Source organism: Rattus norvegicus, chromosome X (assembly GCF_036323735.1).
Source record: "Rattus norvegicus strain BN/NHsdMcwi chromosome X, GRCr8, whole genome shotgun sequence".
Classification (NCBI taxonomy): Eukaryota; Metazoa; Chordata; class Mammalia; order Rodentia; family Muridae; genus Rattus; species Rattus norvegicus.
The window spans coordinates 33727786-33748443 of NC_086039.1; the positions used below are offsets into that span (position 1 = coordinate 33727786).

The 20658-nt window shown below is 40.5% G+C and overlaps 2 protein-coding genes and 1 pseudogene across 7 annotated transcripts in view; 1 reads left to right on the forward strand and 2 right to left on the reverse strand.

The window, feature by feature from the left end:
- Vegfd (vascular endothelial growth factor D) overlaps window positions 1–12520 on the reverse strand; it is a 35724-nt gene extending 23204 nt beyond the window's left edge. For 2 of the 5 annotated variants that reach the window (XR_005498006.2, XM_063280112.1), the window contains exon 1: window positions 11749–12520. Coding sequence is in view for 4 of the 5 variants with exons in the window: in XM_063280112.1 (XP_063136182.1) it covers window positions 11749–11838 (90 nt within the window). In the remaining variant the exon portion in view is untranslated. The remainder of the gene's footprint in view (window positions 1–11748) is intronic. The other 3 variants (XM_063280111.1, XM_006256863.5, NM_031761.2) reach the window with 3 other exon arrangements.
- Window positions 5599–8301, forward strand: LOC108349213 (ubiquitin-conjugating enzyme E2 K pseudogene; annotated as a pseudogene).
- A 122-nt stretch (window positions 12521–12642) lies between the features above and the next one.
- The window catches only part of Pir (pirin), a 110622-nt gene continuing 102606 nt past the window's right edge, over window positions 12643–20658 (reverse strand). For both annotated transcript variants that reach the window (NM_001009474.1, XM_039099890.2), the window contains 2 exons: window positions 16325–16391; window positions 12643–13255 (listed from right to left, as the gene is read on the reverse strand). In NM_001009474.1, coding sequence (NP_001009474.1) covers window positions 13140–13255; window positions 16325–16391 — 183 coding nt within the window. In that variant the 3' untranslated portion in view covers window positions 12643–13139. The remainder of the gene's footprint in view (window positions 13256–16324; window positions 16392–20658) is intronic.

Genomic DNA, 20658 nt, shown 5'->3' on the forward strand with positions numbered 1-20658 from the left:
CAGGTGACCTTGTGGTTGTGCTCTGGTGTTACAAAGAGAACTTAAGGATTTGATTAAGGATTGCCAGTGTTACATTGACTAACTCAAACTTATTTTTAATTAAGAAAAAAAAATAAAACAGGTAGAGATTGTTACAAGATTTACGAGAGATTGATGAGGTTTTAGAACTTGTGAGAACATTACAGCCAGTTTACTTACTCCAACTGCCATTTCAAGATAGATTTAGAGGATTGATTTTGAGTTTTCATTTCGTGAGCCTGCTTATAATTTTAGAGAGCCCATAGAGTGATATCATTAAGAATGGCTAATAGCCTTATATTATGTAATTTTGTTGCTTCTTCGATGTAAGAAGTTAGAACCTTGAATCTTTCAGTGTATATGGAAATTTTTACTATAAACCTTTGCTCTCAAAATGAGCTTTAATATTTGGGGAGTAGCTGTTGCACTACTCCAGAAAAGAATATTTGAAACTAATTTTAAGCTTCTAAGGATATGTTAATTGGCTAAGTACCTCACCCTACCAGAGGACTTAGGTCTTTGTTATGCACATTGAAGATAAAGCTTCAGCTGTGTTAATACAGAGTTGTGGACTAGAGTCATGGAAGTATTTTAAAAAGAAACCTGATAAAACATATCATATTCTAAACAACAGTTAATTGGTTATTACAAAATAATGATATTTGGCCTATTACATATACAAATTTTTCAGGCAAAATTGATGATTTTACTCTTTGCATGCTTTTGTACTTCCTGTATATTTGTGCATACAACCCATAGGAAATGCGCTTACTGTATTTATAGGTGGTTCATCTAATGAAAAGGCTACATATATGATTGGATCACTTGTTTATTCTCTTGAGTTTCTGTTGCTTCAATACAGATTATTAATTTCTGTGGTTTAGCCACTGTTTTTAAATCAAACTTTCAATTCACATACTGATAGCCAATGTGTCGCTTGTGGTTTAAAATTGATTTCAATTACTTAATGCTTTATTAGAGACAGGTTTTCTACTTAAAATCATTGAGTGATTTCAGTGTGAATGTCTGACAACTCACTGTCCTTTCAGTGCTCTGGCTCAGACAACTATTTTAAACCTTAGGCTCATACCTAACTTTAAAAATGGTAATAGAGTTGATATGAAAAAAAAAGACTCCATTTGCTTACTTTAAATTCTCAGCCCCGCCCTGCCAGCTCAGGGATTTCTAGTAAGACTGAAATTAGACAATATTTACAGGATTTGACATTTCTAATTAATGCTTATGTTTAGGTAAATAAAGTTTGTGAGGTGCTAGAGAAATGGCTTAGTGGTTAAGAACACTAAATACTGTTCCTTTATAGGACATTTAAGAACTCAAACTGGATTGCCTGGGCTCTTTAACAAGAGAGGACAATGATACCAGACAGATTAAAGGCCTTGCATAGGAACAATTAGTCAAAAAATCTCATTCTTTATATATCCAAAACAATAATTCTAGAGACAATAATTTGGTATACAAGTCAATTTATAAATACAAGTGCTCAGTATCCTCAATTTAATCCTCGAGGACTTACCTTAATAAATAATATCCTTACTATATCTTAATAAATAAATAGGGGGAGTTATCCCTGTATGCTAAATAATGCTCCTTTTATTTCAATTTTAAAATTTGGATGCCAAAGTTTATGGCACCCTACAACTAGGCATACTTCTGCCTAGGTAAAATAGAAAGATCCACATATTGACACGATCCTGTCCAGATATTTTATATGGGGAAGAGGGAATGTTTGTGTTTTTTCTACAGGATGCTACAAGAGTGTGCCAACTGCCTGAGTGGTTGCTGAGACTTGCTGATCCTGGTTGCATGAAGATTCAGCTTTCGTGGTTCGGGTCCCTGGAGTCATTCCTCTGCCCTGAGAGGAAGATGAAAGATTCCCCCTCCTCATTTGTCATCACAGAGATTTTGCCGTTGCTGCAGTCAGTATTACCGCTGCGTGTGTCCCATCCCACTATGGCCCGCTCTCTGACCCTCTGTGCACTGCTGCTTGCTGGAGAAGACTGGACTCCAGCCGTTGCTGCCCCCCTCATTTCCCTGGTGACTCTTGCTGCCTTAACTGGTCATTTTACAGACTGTAGCTTCACAGGAATGCCACCTGCGTAAAGCTGCTGTGGACTGGGGAACTCTGCCCTGGTTGTACAGATCTCAGAAATGGTTCCATTGTCTGCTGGTTGTTCCAGAGAAAAATGACTGATCCTGAACTGTCCTGGAAAAGACCTTGACACTTTCGCTGCTATTGTAGCAGCCATTACTGCTGCAGACATTGTGTCTACAGTGTCTGGAGTTATCCTCCCCCAATCTATTGTTAGACAAACACAGTGGGTGAACTTTCTGGAGTAGTTGCTAACAGTGGGAAATTCTAAATTCTATTATAGGAACGGCTTGACTACAGCCCTTGGTGGTAACAGCTGAGGTGAACCAGATGAGGTGCCCACTACTTATCGGGAGTGGCTCTGTTTGGTGCAGCCCTATGCTGTGGATTAGTGTTCATGCTATGGTTGGTTTGCAAACTCAGATCTCAATAGAAACGTGACAAGGCCGTTATCACTCAAGCACTTGTGGCCATTGTACAAGGGGCCTCCCCTGGAATTTGGTTATCTATGCTCAAGAATTAGTCAGTATCTGAGTTCTCTGCTCTTGCACCCCATGGATCTGTGGATCCATTACACTGGGATGAGAGAGACTCTCTCTCGGTATCTGAGTTCTCTGCTCTTGCACCCCATGGATCTGTGGATCCATTACACTGGGATGAGAGAGACTCAATGATCCTTTGATCAGCCCTTCCACATTGCTGAGGTTTCCTCATTGCACGCGATAGGGTGATCATGATTTGTTATAAAATAAATGATTTGTTATAAAATAAATAAATAGGGGGAGATGTAGAGGGCCGCTGCCACCACAAGATGGCGCTGGCCTCCGCCGCGCCAGACGACTTCCTTTCAGGAAGTTAACTGTGTGCACATATACAAGAGTGCCTTCGTGCCAGGTCTTTGCCCACTCCGGGGTGTGCCTAATGAGATCATGGGTAAGCGACGAATCAGGTGTGGATGTGCCGCGCTAGGGTGTATATAAGCCACGCCATGCGGGTGCGCAGGGCTCTCTTTAAGATTTAATAAAAGTTTTGGCTGCCACAAGGATTCATATGTCCCTGCGTGTTTTCTTGCTGGCGAGGTCGCGTGTGGGACAAGCCACGAGTCCCCTACTCTAACCAGGACCCTGTAGGAGAAAGGTGCATGTTCCTTGTATCTGGCTGGACTAGATCTCTTCTGCGGAAGCCTTCAGCCCCCTCATCCAGTCCACCTCCTGGTCCCACCATTTTGGTTTGGAGGGTGGGGTTTATCTTTCCCCTACTTCCTAGTTTTTCCTGCGCTCTGCCATCAATTTTAAGTCTTTCCCTACTTGTCTCTCCACCCCTCCCTTTTTTTCTGTCCCATGGTCCTTTCTTCTCCCTCTGCCCTTCCTTGTTTCTTTATCTTTATTTTTGTCCAATATCCATGTCTCTCCTGATTCCCTGTCTTAACCATCTTCAGGGCTGGTCCCACTGAAGGACCAAACTCTTCCCTCTGCCTCTACCTTCCTCGTCCCTGTAATGAATCCTCACACAAACAAAAACCAAATTCCCCTAGTGGAACCTGGACTCTCCACCGCACAGAATTAATTTTTCTGTGTCTGAGGCGGCTGTGAAAAAAAAAGAAAGAAAAGAAAAGAAAGGAAAGGATATTCATATTCATTTAATCAAAAGTTTTGGTCACAACAGAACAGCAAAATATTTTTCTCCTGAAATAATTTTTATTTAAATGTTGATTCTTTTCAAGAAGCAATACTTATCTCTAACAGGTCAGTGTTATAGTTATATAATAGCATCCAGCTAATGGTGAAATAAACCTTGTAAAAATAGTACTTGGGGTTGTAAGCCTAGGTTTTAATGGCTGAGCTATTTCTCCAGCATTTTGGAAGAGAGGTAGAAACCTAGTGCAATGGAAACTTCCAGGAATCTATGAGGGTGACCCTAGCTTAGACTCCTAGCAATGGGAGATATGAATCCTGAACTGGCTATTTTCTGCAACTATACAAATTTTCAAGTATAGGTTTAGGCACACCAACCTAGCCACAAAACCTTTGACCTACAATTTTTCCTGCCTTCAAGATGTGCTGGGGTAAAGGTAACACAGAAGTTGTGGGAGTGGCTAACTAATGGCTGGTCCAAGTTAAGACTCATTCCAGGAGAGGGAATCCATGCCTGACACTGCCTAGAGGGCCAGGAGCTGCAGAGGCTGGATAGTCTAGACACCAAGCACAACTGGCAATCAATCAATCGATCGATCAATCAATCAGTGAAATGATTCCTAAAGATACTCTGTTATAATCTTATACCAGAGTCTAGCATACTCATCATCGAGAGGCTTCATTTAGCAACTGATGGAAGCTGATGCAAAGACCTCTAGTCACACATTAGGCAGAGTTCAGGGGATCCTGCAGAAGAAGGAGAGGAAGGATAGTAGGAGCCAGAGGAATCAATGACAACAGGAGAACATGGCCCATAGAATCAACTTACCAGGGGTCATAGGGGCTCACACAGGGACTGAACCAACAACCAGGGAGCCTGCATGGGACTGACCTAGGCCCTTTGCCTATATGTTACAGTGTGCACCTTGGTGTTCCTGTGGGACTCCTAATAGTAGAAATAGGGGCTGTCTCTGGTTTTCTTTTGCCTGTCTTTGAGACCCTTCTTCTCCTACTGGGTTGCCTCATCTAGCCTTAAAATCTGGGAAGGTGCCTAGACTTATTAAAACTTGATATGTCATATTTGGTTCTTATCATGGGAGATCTGTCCTTTTCTGAAGGGAAACAGAGAGTAGTGGATCTGGGGGAGAGAGGAGTTGGGAGAGACTGGGAGGAAAAACCACAGTTGAGATGTAATATATGAGAGAAGCATAAATTAACTTTTAAAAATAAATTATAGTATTACAGTTTCAGGCATTAAAAAAATCCTTTATACAGGCCAAAGTGAACTCCTCAGAGGCTGGTGAGACATGAAAATGACTAAGACATCTTAATTCTATAAAAAACATCATGTCCACTCACGTGCTTGGCACATGGAAGACATTACACACATGTTTACTGAACTGAATGTACAGCTTTCCTTCTCGCAGGGAGAAAGGGTTTCACTAAGGCAGTATCTGACGAGAGTATTTTTTGTCAAAATTTTCCACATCTTCCTATATCACCCAAGATGAACATAGGTAGGGCCTCCGAAAGCTTTCAGAGAAAAAGACGGAGGTGTCTAAGTGGTGCACAGACACTGTGTGACTAGATTCTGCTTTGTGTAGCTTTCCGTCTGTGACCATCAGGCTGAAATCATGGGCGAAAGTGACTTCACTTTCTAACTTTGGGTTTTAGAAGTGAACTCCCTGTCTGATGGCCTATGGTTGGAAGGACATTTCAGGATTCTTTGACACAGTCATCTAAACCTCATCCCATGCCCACAGTAAAATGAAAAGATAAACACACCGCCTTAAAAATGCTTTTGGATTTTATATAAATCATGAAACAAGGTGAACCATGGTGACAACCAGACACTGTGAGTGTTGTCTTTCACCTGGCCATCTCAAAAATCCTCCAAGGCTAGTCTATCAACTATCAACACCATTTTCAGCATCTACTGTGTGACTGGCTTTGCAAAGTGGTGATTAGAACACTGCCACAAGCAAAACAATGAAACACTCCTCTGCTGAAGACCTTTCATCCTCATGGTGAGGGTGGATTCAACAGGGACAAACAGACCACAAATGTCAGACACAGATGTAGGCCATCAATAAAATAAAACAGTGTAACGACACTGAATCCCATGTGTAAACTGTGACCTATGAGTCACAGGGTGCAGTGTGTTCTTGAACAGCCTGTTAGATAAGAAGGAGCTTTTGCATTCTAAATGGTTGGAACTAATGAAAACAAGGTTATCTGGTGCATAAAATTTGCATACATTAAAATTGCAGCATCTGTAAAGTTATATTGGAGCTCCGTTGCTACTTTTCCAGCCGTGACAACTGCACTTCTTCTGATCTCTGCTCACCTTCCAGCAGTCACTCTAGTTCTTTTGCTCAACCTCAGAACATCCAAATTCCTCCTTCTTTAGCCACTACCCTGAGGGTGGCCTCTGCCTCCTTCAGTTATTTCAGTACTATGCACAAACATAACTGAATTAGAATCTCCCCCTTGATCGTAAGCATCCTGTGCCCCCTCCTTCACATGAGTGCTTTTCATTATTATTGTCCCTGATATATTATAGATTTGTATATTGTCCACTTCCACTAAGCACAATCAAAATACACATTCCAAGGGAGCTGAAATATTATTTCTTGCTGCATCCTCAGATCCTAGACACAGTAGATATTCAATAATACCTGATAAAAATAGATAATGAATTATCAAATATTGGAACGTCATAATGAAAGATACAGGAGAGTCTTTATGGGTTAGGACATCTCAACAAGCCAAGGCTTTCATGATGTTGAAGATGCCTCAGGATGCTTTTGATTTATAATGTTCTTGTATCTTAGTAGGACCATAAGAACCAGAAACAAGAGAGAGAAAAGTGGACTAACCACCATAAAAACATCTCAAGCAGGAATGTTCATTTTATTGTCATCTCCTTTCATCTCAATTCATCTCAACTCCCATCCCCTGCTCATATTACATGATAAAAAAGAGTTCTTTGGGCTGCAGAAATGGCCTAGTGGTTAAAAGTATTTACTGTTGTGGCAAAGAACAGGATTTGGTTCCCATTACTCGAAGCGGGGTGATTAACGGCTGCCTGTGATTCCAGCTTTAGGGGATATAGCGCCCTCTTGTGGCCTCTGCAGGCTCCCACATTCATGTGCATATACCCTGACACAGAAAGCTTAAAATAAAATAAATATCTAAAGGGAAAAAAAGAGTTGGACGTAAACATTGTTCAGGGATGATTTTATTGTCTTTTGCATTCTTATTTCTCTACTACCTTTGTGGGAATATTGTGCTCGAGAGTACCAGGTCTTTTTACTAATAGTGTATTATGGGATCATTGTTTTTATTTCACAAGTTATCTTTGTGACAGGTTTATAGCAACATTTTAGTCACAGACGTTAAGTTAGGATTTTTCGATTAAAAGATGAGTTCTACAAGGAAATATTACACACAGGATGTAAGCGATGGTTCTAGTGTACCTTGGGTCCCATAATATATCAGAATGATGTAAGAGCTGCCACTGAATTCATGGTAAGACAGAAAAATCGCTAAGGTCTCATTGGCCAACAACAAAGCCAGCAAACTCTCCCATATATGACTTTGTGAGTGAGAACGGGGTAGGCAGGAGGAGTGGGTTTGCTTTCTGGAATTAAAGATGGGAGGTGGCACCCATCAGTCTTTTCCGTGCAAACTACTTCTTATTCTAATCTTATGTGGCACTGACTGACTCTACCATCTATAGACATTACAAGTGAGGCGGCTTAAAAGATCGTATAGAGACCCGGCGCCATTTTGGTGGCCGGGCGTGGAGGTGATTCTACACTGAGGGGGAACGCGACAGCAAGGGTGGCAGTGGCAGCGTTCTGGTGCTCGGGTCTGAAACACTGAGGGAGGAGGCGGTTGAGGAAGAGGTGGCAGCGGTGGCGGTGGTCATAGCGGTGGCGGAGGAGGCAGATGAGCAAAAAATCCAATTAAAGTAGATCTTGCAGATGAGAATTTTACAGAATTAAGAGGAGAAATAGCAGGACCTGCAGACACACCGTATGAAGGTGGAGGATATCAACTAGAGATTAAAAAAAATACCAGAAACATATCCATTTAACCCCCCGCAAGGTCCGGTTTATCAGTAAAATATGGCACCCTGATATTACTTCCCTCACAGGGGCTTTTTGTTTGGATGTCCTGAAAGATCAATGGGCAGCAGCAATGACTCTGCGCACAGTATTATTGTCATTGCAAGTGCTGTTGTCTGCTGCAGAACCAGATGACCCCCAAGATGCAGTAGTAGGAAAGCAGTACAAACAAAATCCTGAAGTGTTCAAGCAAACAGCTCGACTTTGGGCACACGTGTATGCTGGAGCACCAGTTTATAGTTCAGAATACACACACACACACACACACACACACACACACACACACACACACACACACACACAAGACCTCTGTGCTATGGATTTTGATAGGAATGAAGTAATAGTGGCCTTGTCTTCAAAATCACGGGATGTAGAGGCTGCAACAGAACTGCTTCTGAGCAACTGAGGCACAAGAGCTGCTGCCAGCAATGCTCGCCTCTTCTTGAGGAGCGTCAACACCTGTTATTTTTAGGATTCTGCATAAATTTCTTTTAAACTGGCATTCTTGCCTAATGATGTTACCTAGGCACCATTGGAGACTGCAAAAAAAATTCCCTACTTTGTAAATAAAGCTAATTAAACGTTTGTGTAAGTAATAATAATTTTAAAAAGGTAGTATAGAGCAAAGCTGAAGAAGAAAGAAACTCTTCCAAAAGAGTTCTGAGTGCTACAATGGCCTAGAATGACTTCTTTACTGATAGACTGACAGGTCCTCAGTGCTCTGTGGAAAAGATCCATAGACACTACCTTCATCCAGCATCTTATAATGACTCCGAACATACCCGGTGACAACAATTATTTATTAAAGCAGCCAGAAGTCATGCTAGAGGGAAGGTCATTGCTTATGGCAAAATCATACGGTTGTTGGAAATGATTAGTAAGTATCTAGAGAGTACAATAGTGTGGTTAGATTTATAACATAGGCTGTTATGATGTTCCTACCTTAAGAAACTATCTCTGCTCATTTCAACTGTACAAAAATCATGAGAAATTAGAAACTGAAATAAATCCCACATCTACTCAGCAATCTGATTATAGTAATGAAGCAAGCACAGGGTTTTTTAATTAAAAAATTTTAAGATTTATTTATGTATATGAGTACTTTTTCTTTATATATGTATTGGGTCACATGGGTGCCTGATGTCCCATCGGGTCAGAAGGCATCAGATCTCCTGTAACTGGACTTATGGAGCCACTGAGAACAAAACCAGGGTCTTCTGCAAGATTTAGAAGTGCTCTTAACCATTGAACTATCTTTCTAGATCTTCGTTTTGCAAAGAAAGTATTAAGATTTCAGAAAAGATTTACTTCAGCTCATATGTTCCAAGCAGTGTTGACCCCAAACAGCTGGTTTTCCAAGCATAAGCTGCAAGACTATATAGCGAAATTAGGGTGTCTTTCACTCAAATGGCATTAAGCACAATTGTCCTGGACTAGTAGCCATTTACATTCTTTTTTGAGTTTTTTCTTTTATTGGATTTTTTATTTACATTTCAAATGTTATTGCCTTTCCCAATTTCCCCTGCAGAAAACTGCTACCCCCCCTGCTTCATGAGGGTGCTCCTCTAGCCACCCACTACTCCCTCCCACCTCCCCACCCTGACATTCCCTTACACTGGGGGTTTCCAGCCTTGGCAGGACCAAGGGCTTCTCCTTCCATTGGTGCCCAACAAGGCCATCCTCTGCTACATATGCAGCTGGAGCCATGGGTCTGTCCAGGTGTGCTCTTTGGGTAGTGGTTTAGTCCCTGGGAGCTCTGGTGGGGTCTGATTGGTTGATATTGTTGTTCTTCCTATGGGTTGCAAACCCCTTCAGCTCCTTCAATCCTTTTGCTAACTCCTACATTTGGGACCCCATTCTCACAAATTCACAGAAGAATGTCACAGTCACTGCCTAAGCTGAATAATCAGGACAATTCTCTAAATTAAGAAGTTAAGTTCAGACCAGGAGGAGAGAACAGCCTGGAAACAGATTTAGCATTACAGCAATTCTAGAACAGATGTGATCAGAAAAGCAAGAGTAGAGAAAATGATGCTCTCATAGACTCAGTACTGAGGAGGACCCATGATGATTTGAATAACAAATGACATATTCTTTATATCTAAAGGCAAAAAACTAATCAAGTATCCTAAACCATTCCTACCCTGAATATATTTCTATGATACATTTTCATTTAAATAAGAAAGACACCAATTTTAAGGAATAGATTTCTTTGATTTTGTTTTCATTTAAAGAGGTGGGGGGAGACTATATAAATCAAAATTATATGTCATTATACTTCACCACTCAGTAATGTGTGTCCCCAAACTTCTACTTAATTACAGGCAACACTTCACATAAGAAATGATCTAATTCAGCTGGCGTCTGGGAAGCTGTAAACTCAGGGGAAATATAAGGGCATGTAAGAGAAACATTGAAAGGCATGTTAGTAAACACATGTTGTACATCTGTCCTCTGTCAGGGCATGTTTTCTGTCACATAAAAATTCCGTTGATTTTTCTCATTGCCCCATTCAAGAAATTTAAATGGAAACAGTAAATTTAAGACTTCACATGTGCCCAGGACACAGAGAGGTTTCCGGTAGCTGTGTCTATTAAAGAGTAAATTACAAACAGGGATGGCTTCACTGGGGCCTAGCGTTAAAGACGTGTTAGGCGAAATGTCAAACAGCATCATGCTGGGTAGGAAGTAAAGCTTCCTGTGTAGCAGCCTGAATCTTTCAAGGTTTGGGAGTCAAAGTGCACATGGCAGAAAGAACACTTCTCAGCTCTACCTGACTGTCACCAGCCTTGATGTCCACCCTCCATGTCAGGCGGCAGGGGAAAGGGACTTTTGAGTAGAGTTGACAGGGTGAAAACTGTAAATGGAGCCTGTTAGTCTTGTTCTATGAAACCCGGATAACACAGTCACTGCCTGTTTATGGACTATAGGCATACGGTGCTTCCCATGTAAAACAGCTCACATCCTCATGAATTAATTTTCCCCTCCGGGGGGCGATATGCTTCCCCCTATCGAAAATGCAAGCCACAAAACTCAAGCCCACATCTGATTTCTATCTGTTCATAGCCAGAGATTTCTAAAGCAGTCACAATTTAGTAGCACTCCAGTCAAAAAGAATTACATCTGAGTCCGAGTCCTTTTCAAAAATAAAAAGGTTTGAAAGATACAAAATATGGAGCTAAAATGTTATTCTAGCAGTCAGTAGCCCCCTAGTTCATCCTTTTTGCATGGTTCTCAATGTCTTGGGCTGTCCTTGATGCTTGCTCATAGGACCAAAGATTTGATGACTACTTAATCTTAGACACATTTTTCTAAAACAGAAGCACGAAAATAAAAACAGACCCCAAGAAAACATCTTTTTTCCCCCTGGATGGTCGCAATTGGTAATTTGCAAAACCAGACAGATTACACCCCTGGAAAACAATGCGATTTTCAATTTACAGAAGAAATCATTCAACCTTCTGCTCACAACCTACCTACAAACCAAAGGTCCACAAAACTGTATGTGCCACGTAGGCAGATCAAAGCTTCATAGGAAAACCACCGGGCCGTCTGCAAGCGTAACTGGGAGCAGACTGGCTCTATGTTGAAGATTTCCAGAATGCTCATGTTCTAGTCCCCTTCCAAACACACGCAAGAAATAAAAATAGCCCTTCAAATTGTCATCCACATGCACATTGTCAAAAACTCATGGCAGGAAACTTAGTAAGCCCCCCAAATAAAGCAGTCAGTCATGCGCGCAGGCTAAGAATAGGCAGGGCTTTTTAGACGGCTTCCAAAACAGTAAGGGCAAAGGACTTTTTCTGTGAAAGCCACTAAAGAGAAATAGAACACAAAAATCAAGTTCACCTACCTTCACTGCTCGGTGTTCACTACTGAAGCCCTGCACCAGGTACACATAGGACATCATGAGAATATTCACTGCGGCCCACTCTCCATACATTTTGAATATTTCAAATGTCCACTGATGGCTAAGCAGTTGTTTCCAGGCAGCTACTGAAAAGTGTTGCAAAAGGCATTCTCCAGAAGCAAAGTTTGAAGCCCCAAAACTTTACATGGAAAAAAATATCACATGATCAGTTGTAATCAAAATCCAATGAAATGACTTGAGTTAGTCAAGGACTCCCCCACGGCCACACACAATCTTAGTATGGGAGAAAGAGATGAAAACTATTTCAAAGTTTCCCGCTGCACAAATAATCAAGAGGTGGCCATGTCTTCCACTTGAAGCTAGAAATTACTCTACAGACATTTCGTATTCAGAAAGTTGAAGAAAAAAAAAATCCCACCCTATGCTCTAAGTTCTAGCCGCTTTATAAGGAGGAGGTATGATCAGAGACACTTGCAGCTACAGCAGGCTGGAACCCAACTATGGATTAAAACTTTTTCACAACCTTCAAGGAAGCTTGCAGGAGACTATGTCTTAAATCTGACAGAGAGTTTGGCAGAAAATGCTGGGAAGTCTTGGCTGGAATCCTGCTGTGTTCCTAGCACTAGCAGGGTAGTTTTCAAAGCTGACTCACATGGTCAGGACCACTGTGTCTTTTAAAGCACATAGCCTGTAACATGACACCCAGAGTACATTCCTGACGGCTGGGGTGGCAGCTGGACTGCAGAAGGGGGGACTTTAGATGCTCAGATATCTGCAGCCAGTGGTACAGAAAGTGACAAAGAAAATGCTTCAAGAAAATCCCGAAGGGCAGAGAATAAAAAGGCATCTACTCACATATAAAAAAAAAAGCACACGTACATAGCAATTATTTTTAATAGGCACTTAATAATTTCCATCAAATGAACATTGTCTTTTTTTTTAAAGCAACAATTAAACTTATTTGCATGTGTCAGGAAATATCTTACATATATCACTACCATTTTTTATTGTTTATACATTTCCTTTTAAAATTAGTTACCCTGTTCTTTGACAATTTCATACATGTATATAATGTATTCTGAAGACTCACTACAAAAAAGTCCTTTCATTCTAATGTGAAATTCTATTTTTTTATTTTTGCATTTTCAAGACAGGGTTTCTCTGTGTAGCCCAGCTGTCCTAGAACTGAGTCCGTAGATAGATGGGCTTCGAAATCAGAGATCCCGATGTCTGACCCCTGGAGTGCTGGGACTAAAGGAATGTGTCACTATGTCCATCTCAATGTAGAATTCTTTAGACGTTTCAGCTAAATCAGCTTTGAAAATTGAATATAATGAATGGTCAGATCATACAAATGGCAGCATTTCAGCCCATCATTGGTTTCCAATCTTTGACTTCCAGGTTTTGGCCCCCTCAAAACCATTTTTTGCATTCCTGAAATCAAGAATGGCCTCAGAAATCTCCTCATTGGTATTCATCACAAACGGACCTAGGGCAGAAAGAGACATTCACTAAGTTCTGGGTGATAACATGTCCTTCTACCACTAGAAGTGGTATATATTCCTATAGAGCCTCAGCTAAACCAAAATCTAGGCACCAATAGCCCATTTTCACGCTGTTCAGTCATACAGTACTGGCATTTGAGTTTTGTGGCTAGGACTATATACCATTATACCCCATCACTCAGACCAGACTTAGATAAACAGGATTGGGTCTCATGTCCACTGCAGGTTCCTCGCCAGCAGTGACACTCCCTTTATTCGGCACATTCTTTGTCGTTGTCGTTGGTAGAACCTGAACTGATGTCAGGAACTGAACCAAGCAGATGAAGTACACACATAGTACACAATTCAGTAAATCATTTTTCTTTGTGTACCTTACCATCTTATGAAAAATAAATCACAATTAATTTTACTCAATGACTCGCATGATATGTACAAAACAATGAGCCATTATTTTTAAGACTATCATTATGGCAAGTTATTATTGATATTATTAATAATATTAGCAGTACCTGTATCTATTGTTCATCTCATGAAGCAGTTTCTCTGTAGCCTTACTAAAGTTAGTTCACATAAAAACCCAGCTAGACTGTAGCAGAGCTTTGGTATCTAAGTAGTGTATGGGGCTATGCCTGTCTGCGATGATTCTAAATCTGTTCTGAAAACTAACAGAACTTTCATTCCAACAGAAGTCCTTGTACATTTACATTTTTTTGGTAGTTCTCCAGAAGATACGTCCATGTGCCCTAATGGAACCATAGACTAGGTCAAGTTCGTAAGTTTGGCTAGTTTCTCCTTCCTGATATGATGAGTCACTAAAATGCGTTTGCAATGAAAGGGATTTTGTCTTTCTGTAAACTTCTTTATGCTTCTATTGTTTTATCTTTCCTTTCGATCATAATTTCTCTTTCCCCCCCACCACTCCAGAAGATATATCATACTGGTGTGACCATCCTCTTGCCAGGGATCACCAACAACATAGCTTTAATAAATCTTACTAATGCATTTCAAGTCAAGAAGCATTTATTAAAAAATTTCTTAGTGTCAACCATTTTCTTTTAATTCACCAAAGGGCTAGGGAAAGGACGTCTTAGATTTTATTGGTCAAACAGATCAAATACTGAATCAAGGACTCACTTGTTACACACAATAATCTTCTCACAGTTTACCCAGGTGGAGCCATACCACTCCTATGCCCCAACTCTTTCTGTAGTATATGTCTATATCCTATTTTGACACCATACCATGTCGCTCAGTTTTATAAACTGTCCTTGGATCACCTAGGAAGTTATGGGGACAAAAGAAGCCTTGACCGAATGTGTATTATTGACAAGAACCAATGCCTCCAACTCATGGGAAATAGCAAAACCTCCCTCAAGTCAGGCTCAGGAAATTAGCAAGCCTTCCTCTGGTTTGTGTGAGGACATTGGTAGTGCATGCGAAAACTAACAACCACAGCTTCCTCATCCTGGATGGCTACAACCTGAGACTGCTCCCCTGAGACAAGCTAACTCTTCTCTGCTGTGCTGCACACACACACACACACACACACACACACACACACACACACACACACGAAAGGTGCCGAGGTTCTGAGTTGCAGCACAGTCATTGACACTCTATCAGATCAACTACAGGCCAACCAATTGCAGCTTTCTGTAGATGTGTCTGTGTGCCTGCATTTTCTTTATTCCCTTGTCACCGCAGTCAGGTTTCCAGGGTTGTTTCAAAGATTAAATAACTAACCCTTGCAAAACACGCTGACCAATTCTTAGTACATAGTAAATGGTATTGATGCATACGTTAAGAAAATGAAATATCTGCATGTTTTTTTCTCTTGCGTGCGGGAGGGACATAACTCCATCAAAGTTAAGATAGTTTTCTGTTCCCACATGCTGTGACATCTATGCCTAATGTCATCATTAAGAGCACTCAGTAACAAGAGGAGCAGGCTGTTGATAATTCACAAAAACCACAACCAGTCCTAAAGTACTTTCAAGATGTTTGTGGCTGCTTATAAACATGCAAAGGCAAAACAAACAAACAAACAAACAAACAAACAAACAAACTTACTTAAAAAGAAGACTAAATTAAACTAACCAGATCAAATGCTTTGCCTCTTAGTAACTGACAGTTGAAGAAGCATATATTTTGTCTGATTAATGTGGGCTAGTGTTTCCATGCTCAGCGGCACTGAAAGAGGATTTATATATGCACTGCCTACCAATTTGCTTTGTCATCTTCATTCAGCTGGACTCTTGGTTCTAAAAACTGCTACAGAGAAAAGGGTCTAACGTAAAACATTTTCATCCCAAGCACACTTCTCCTACACAAATTCCAGTCTACAACTAGATAATGACCCTACTCTACTTACTTGCAGTTTTCTTTGCAGAAGAACAATTTTCTTCAGCCATGACAAAAGGAATAAGGGACTATGAACTTGGGAGGAACACTTTGAACTGTGTAGCATGAGATGTCACAAGCTGGGGGATATGATTTAATATTCCACCTAAATTATTGCTCATAGAAAAAAAGAATACTTTCTAAATATTAAGGGTGATTTAAATGTACAACCAGCTGGGGCTTATCTGAGATCATTGTTTATGCCTGGGAATTCATGCCAAGCGATGGAATATGATGAGATCTTAAGTCATGCTTAATTAAATAATCAGTGAGCTGCACAGTATGTTTTGTAGGCAAAGGTATAAATAAAAAGTTGGGTTCGAGGTGCTTTTACGGTTTTGTCATCTAATAAAGTGCCAATGATACAAGGACATCAAGATCCAAAGAGCTGACGTGATTGTGTACCTCCGCCTTCAAAGTACCTCTTTCATACACTAATTCTATTTCTCTTCTCTCTCTCTCTCTCTCTCTCTCTCTCTCTCTCTCTCTCTCTCTCTCTCTCTCTGTCTCTCTCCCTCCCTCCCTCCCTCCCTCCCCCCCCCTCTCTGTGTATGTGTGTGTGTGTGTGTGTGTGTGTGTGTGTGTGTGTGTGTGTGTGTGTGTGTGAAAGGAAAAGAAAGTGAGAGGTAGGAAAATCAGCATTTTGGACTTACCATGTTGGACAACTGGTTCTCTTAATGGCTCCCCGGCAATTAAGACAAAATGACTTCTTTTGGGATCCTAAAGTCATCCAAAAAAAAAAAAGCATCCAGCAATGAGCATGTTTATTTTTAAGTGTCAAATTGGAAACAAGTTATAGTTAAGATACAAATTAAGTGGACCACCGCTACCAAGGACAATTTTCAGAAACATCTCCTCTGCAATATGGGAATGTTTATTCCTTAGGATGTTCAGTGTTCTAGCAACTAGAATTCAACAATAGATCCAGGCTACCACTGTATCAACATCTGTAAATTAAAGAAGGAAAATTGAAATCAATGTCTTCTTGGTGTTTGTGTGTCTGTGTGTGTGTATGTAGGTCAGTGTGCATATATGTGTGTTTGGAGGCCAGATGTCTTTGTATGCAGGTCTATCTGCATATGTATGTGTGGAGCGGTCAGAGGTCTTTGTCAAGTGTCTCCCTCAATACCTCTCCACCTTATTTTTGAAAGCAGGGTCTCTCTGTGAAAGCAGAGCTCACCCTTTGCCTAGATGACTGGATAGCACACTCCAGGGATTTGTTTAGGCTTAGCTCCCATGTAGGGTTTCAGATGTGTGCTATCGCGCTCAGCCGTGTACATGGCTGCTAGGTAATCAGACTCAAGTCCTTATTATTCAAGCAATTCACTCACCCAACCATCTCTTCAGTACCAAAGTTATGGTCATCTTTAACAGAAACATCTTCCCAACAATCTGATTACATTAGCTTGTCTCTTACGAACAAAGACTTTTTTTTTAAATTTTTTTTGCCTTTTCTTTACTATTTATTTTTTCCATAGAATATATTTTTGGTCATCTTTCCCTTTCCTCTTATCCCATCTTCTCCTTAGTCACATACTTTCAAATTCTTTCTTATTCTTAAAAAACAAACAAACAAAAACTCCTCCAACCAATCCCCCAAAAGCACATGTGTGCAAGTACACACACACACACACACACACACACACACACACACACACACACCACGGAGTTCATTTGTGTTGGCCAACTAATCCTGAACACAGAGCCTGCCCTGGAGTCTAGCGGCTCCATGGAAGAGAACTGATTTTTCTTCTCCTAGATACTATCAACCGTAAATAGATTCTTGTTAGTGGTGAGACTTTGTGACCATGTTCCCCTTTCTCCAGGTCAGGATTTGTCCAGTTTGAACTGTGCAGGCTATGTGCATGCTGTCACAGTCTCTGTGAGTTGATATGTACATCAACTTTGTTCTGTCTGGAAAACACTCTTTCATTGACGTCATCTACCACTTCTGACTCTTACAATTCTTTCTATCTCTTCTGCAACAATCTAATGTCTAAGATTCATTCATTCATTCATTCATTCATTCATTTATTTTTTAACATGGATGAGTGTTTTGCCTATATGTATGTCTGTACCACATGTGTGCCTTATGCCTAAAGAGGCTAGAAGAAGGTGTTGATACACCAGTACTACTTACATATAATTGTGAGCTGCCATGTGGGTGCTGGGAATCTAACCTGGGTCCATTTGAACGGCAACCAGTGCTCTTAACTGCCAAGCTCAGTCCGACAATATAATTTTTTTAAATGGTAATAATACTTATACAAATCCAAAACCAAGATTTTATTGCTTTGTCACTTACTAAAGTAATATGAAATGTGCCTCGACACCTTTAAAATAAAAACACATACACAATATAAAATATATATGTAAATGTGGGTATAATGTTTGGAGAATTGTTTTTATATCAATGCACTTCTGGTTTAAAAATGATATGATCGTTCTACAATAAAAAGATAAATATTTAAAAGTAGCTACCATGCTCCGCTCTTGAAATCATATGGCAGTAGTGAATGGCAGTCGGGGCTGCTGATAGGTTCCAGACTGTCGTCATTCTGCTTCCCCAATTGCTAACTCTTCTAACCCAAAGTATCCCCAGACCCATTTCCACAGCTCTGGCTGCATGCATCTCCATCAGCTTCTCTTTCATGGGGTCATGTTAGTGACTGACTGTGCTTGGCAACTTTTCTGATTTCTTACATTTCTTTTCTTTTCTTTTTTAAATGCCTTCAAGTCCCTAGCATCTCCTACTTGACAATACTCTGGATTGGAAGGAACTTTCTTGTGAGGGCCATATGGTTACACACAGTGACCTAACCTGAAAGGGGGCACATAAAGGAGACCTGAGGCATCCCACGAACAAGTATGCGACTGGAGCCCAGCCTCCAATCTGCTAGTCATTTGGGACACCCCAAGAAGCCAACAGAGGAGCCAACCACAGCAATAATCAGAAACTGTGAACTGTTGCTATTTTAAACCACTAACTACTAATAGTTAATTGCAAATAGGTAAATGAGCATTCCATATTATTTTTATATTTCTTATTGTACATTTCCAGTTTTCTCTCAGGCCTATCTAATTTTCAATCAGATAATAATAATAAATCAAATTACTGTATATTTTAAAACTGTAAGTTTTTAAAACTTCACTCATATTCCAATTATATAGTATTTTCTAATGTTTAACACTATCCTAAATTATATCAAATATTTATGAATTTCTACTAATACAAAGATCTATTTTCATAATTATGTCAAATAGTTATGTGCTTCTACTAATACAAATCTCTTTAATTTGAAGTCATTCCAAAGCCTAGTCTCAGAAGATTGACCTCTGTATTTAACAAAATTATAAATTAACCCTTTTTTCTTCTATCCATTTAATGAAAGCTGCAGGGAGACTGCAATGTGCTTTTCTTTTTGGCTTTAATTAAAGAATTAAATTTAAAGAATTAAATTAAGTAAGAATGCATGGTAGAATGGTTTCTTCAAATTTTTCATCTGCTTTGACATTTATTGTGCCAAAAGAGGCATGAAAAAAAGAGGATGGTACAACAGTGTTCATGTTTGTTTTTGCCATAGCCAAGGAGACAAAATTGAGTTGGAGGGTCAGGAAGTGGAAGGAAAAGAGTTAACGGAGCAGAGAAAAAAGGCTGGCCTGTGTGTCACGTACATGCTGACTGTTCAGAATAAGTTTCCTAATCAGAAGAGAGGTCTTTGGGGAGTGATAAACATGCCCTGTTTCCACACTGTGGAATGAGAAAATGCTAAAAACAAAAGCCTGACTCGCATATTACTCAAGTAAAATGATGACTTCCCAGTTCATATTTGGACAGCAGGAGAGAAGGACGCATGCATTTTGTCTGAAATGAGAAATTAGAAACCCTTTAGGAGTCAAAGAGAAGTTTTCCATCCCCATAAAACCTGAAGATTTCTGCTTCAAACCTTTTTTGATATTTTATGTACTTACATGTCAAATGTTATCCCCTTTCCCCCTCTCCTATACCCACCCTCTCCCACTGCTTCTAAGAGGATTCTCCCACTTCCACCCACCAACTCCCAACTCAACACCCTGGCATTCCCCTACACTGGGGAAACAAGCCTTCACAGGACCCAGGGCTTCTCCTAGTGATGCTGGACAATGCCATCCTCTGCCACATATGTGGCTGGAGTCATGGGTCCCTCCATGTGTACTCTTTGGTTGGTGGTTTAGCCCCTGGGAGTTCTGGGGGTTCTGGTTGGTTGATATTGTTGTTCTTCCTATGGTGTTGCAAAGCCCCTAAGCTCCTTCAGTCCTTTCTCTAACTCCTCTCTTGGGGTCCCTGTGTTCAGTCCCATGGTTGGCTGTGACCATCTGCCTCTGTATTTGTCAGGCTTTGCTGCAAACTTCTTTCAGCCACTTTGCTACAGATTCACCGTCTGGCCAGTCCCCCTTTTAACGTAAGCCATATCTATTTTCTATCCCTTGCTTTAAATGTTTTTTTTACGTTATTTATTGTGTGCATGGGGTGGTGGTGCATGCATACTATGGCATGTATATGAAGGCCAAAGCACATCTTGTGATCATTGACTCTCTTTCACCTGGGGGGATTGAACTTAGGTCGCCAGGCTTGGAGGAAGGGCCATTTCCCACTGACCCCTCTCCCCAGCCCCTGTCTATCTTTTGTTAACAAGACATTAGTAAAAAATCTAATGAGCACTATAACTATTTCCTAGCATGTTAATGTAGTTCAAAGTCCCAGTAGAAAGTGTTCATCACTAGTGTCAAATGAGGAAAGCCATACAAAAGCACAGAGTATGAAAGATGAGCTTAAGACAGCCAGCCCTTAGGTGCCTCTATGCCAATGCCTTGATGGGCACTGACTATCAACATCCTCACACATGGTCCTAGAGGCTCAGATGACTCTTTCATGTAGAACAACTCCCAACTCCAAAGCAGGACCTTTCAAACTGCAGCTTACGCCTTTTGCTTTGGTGTGCCTTCT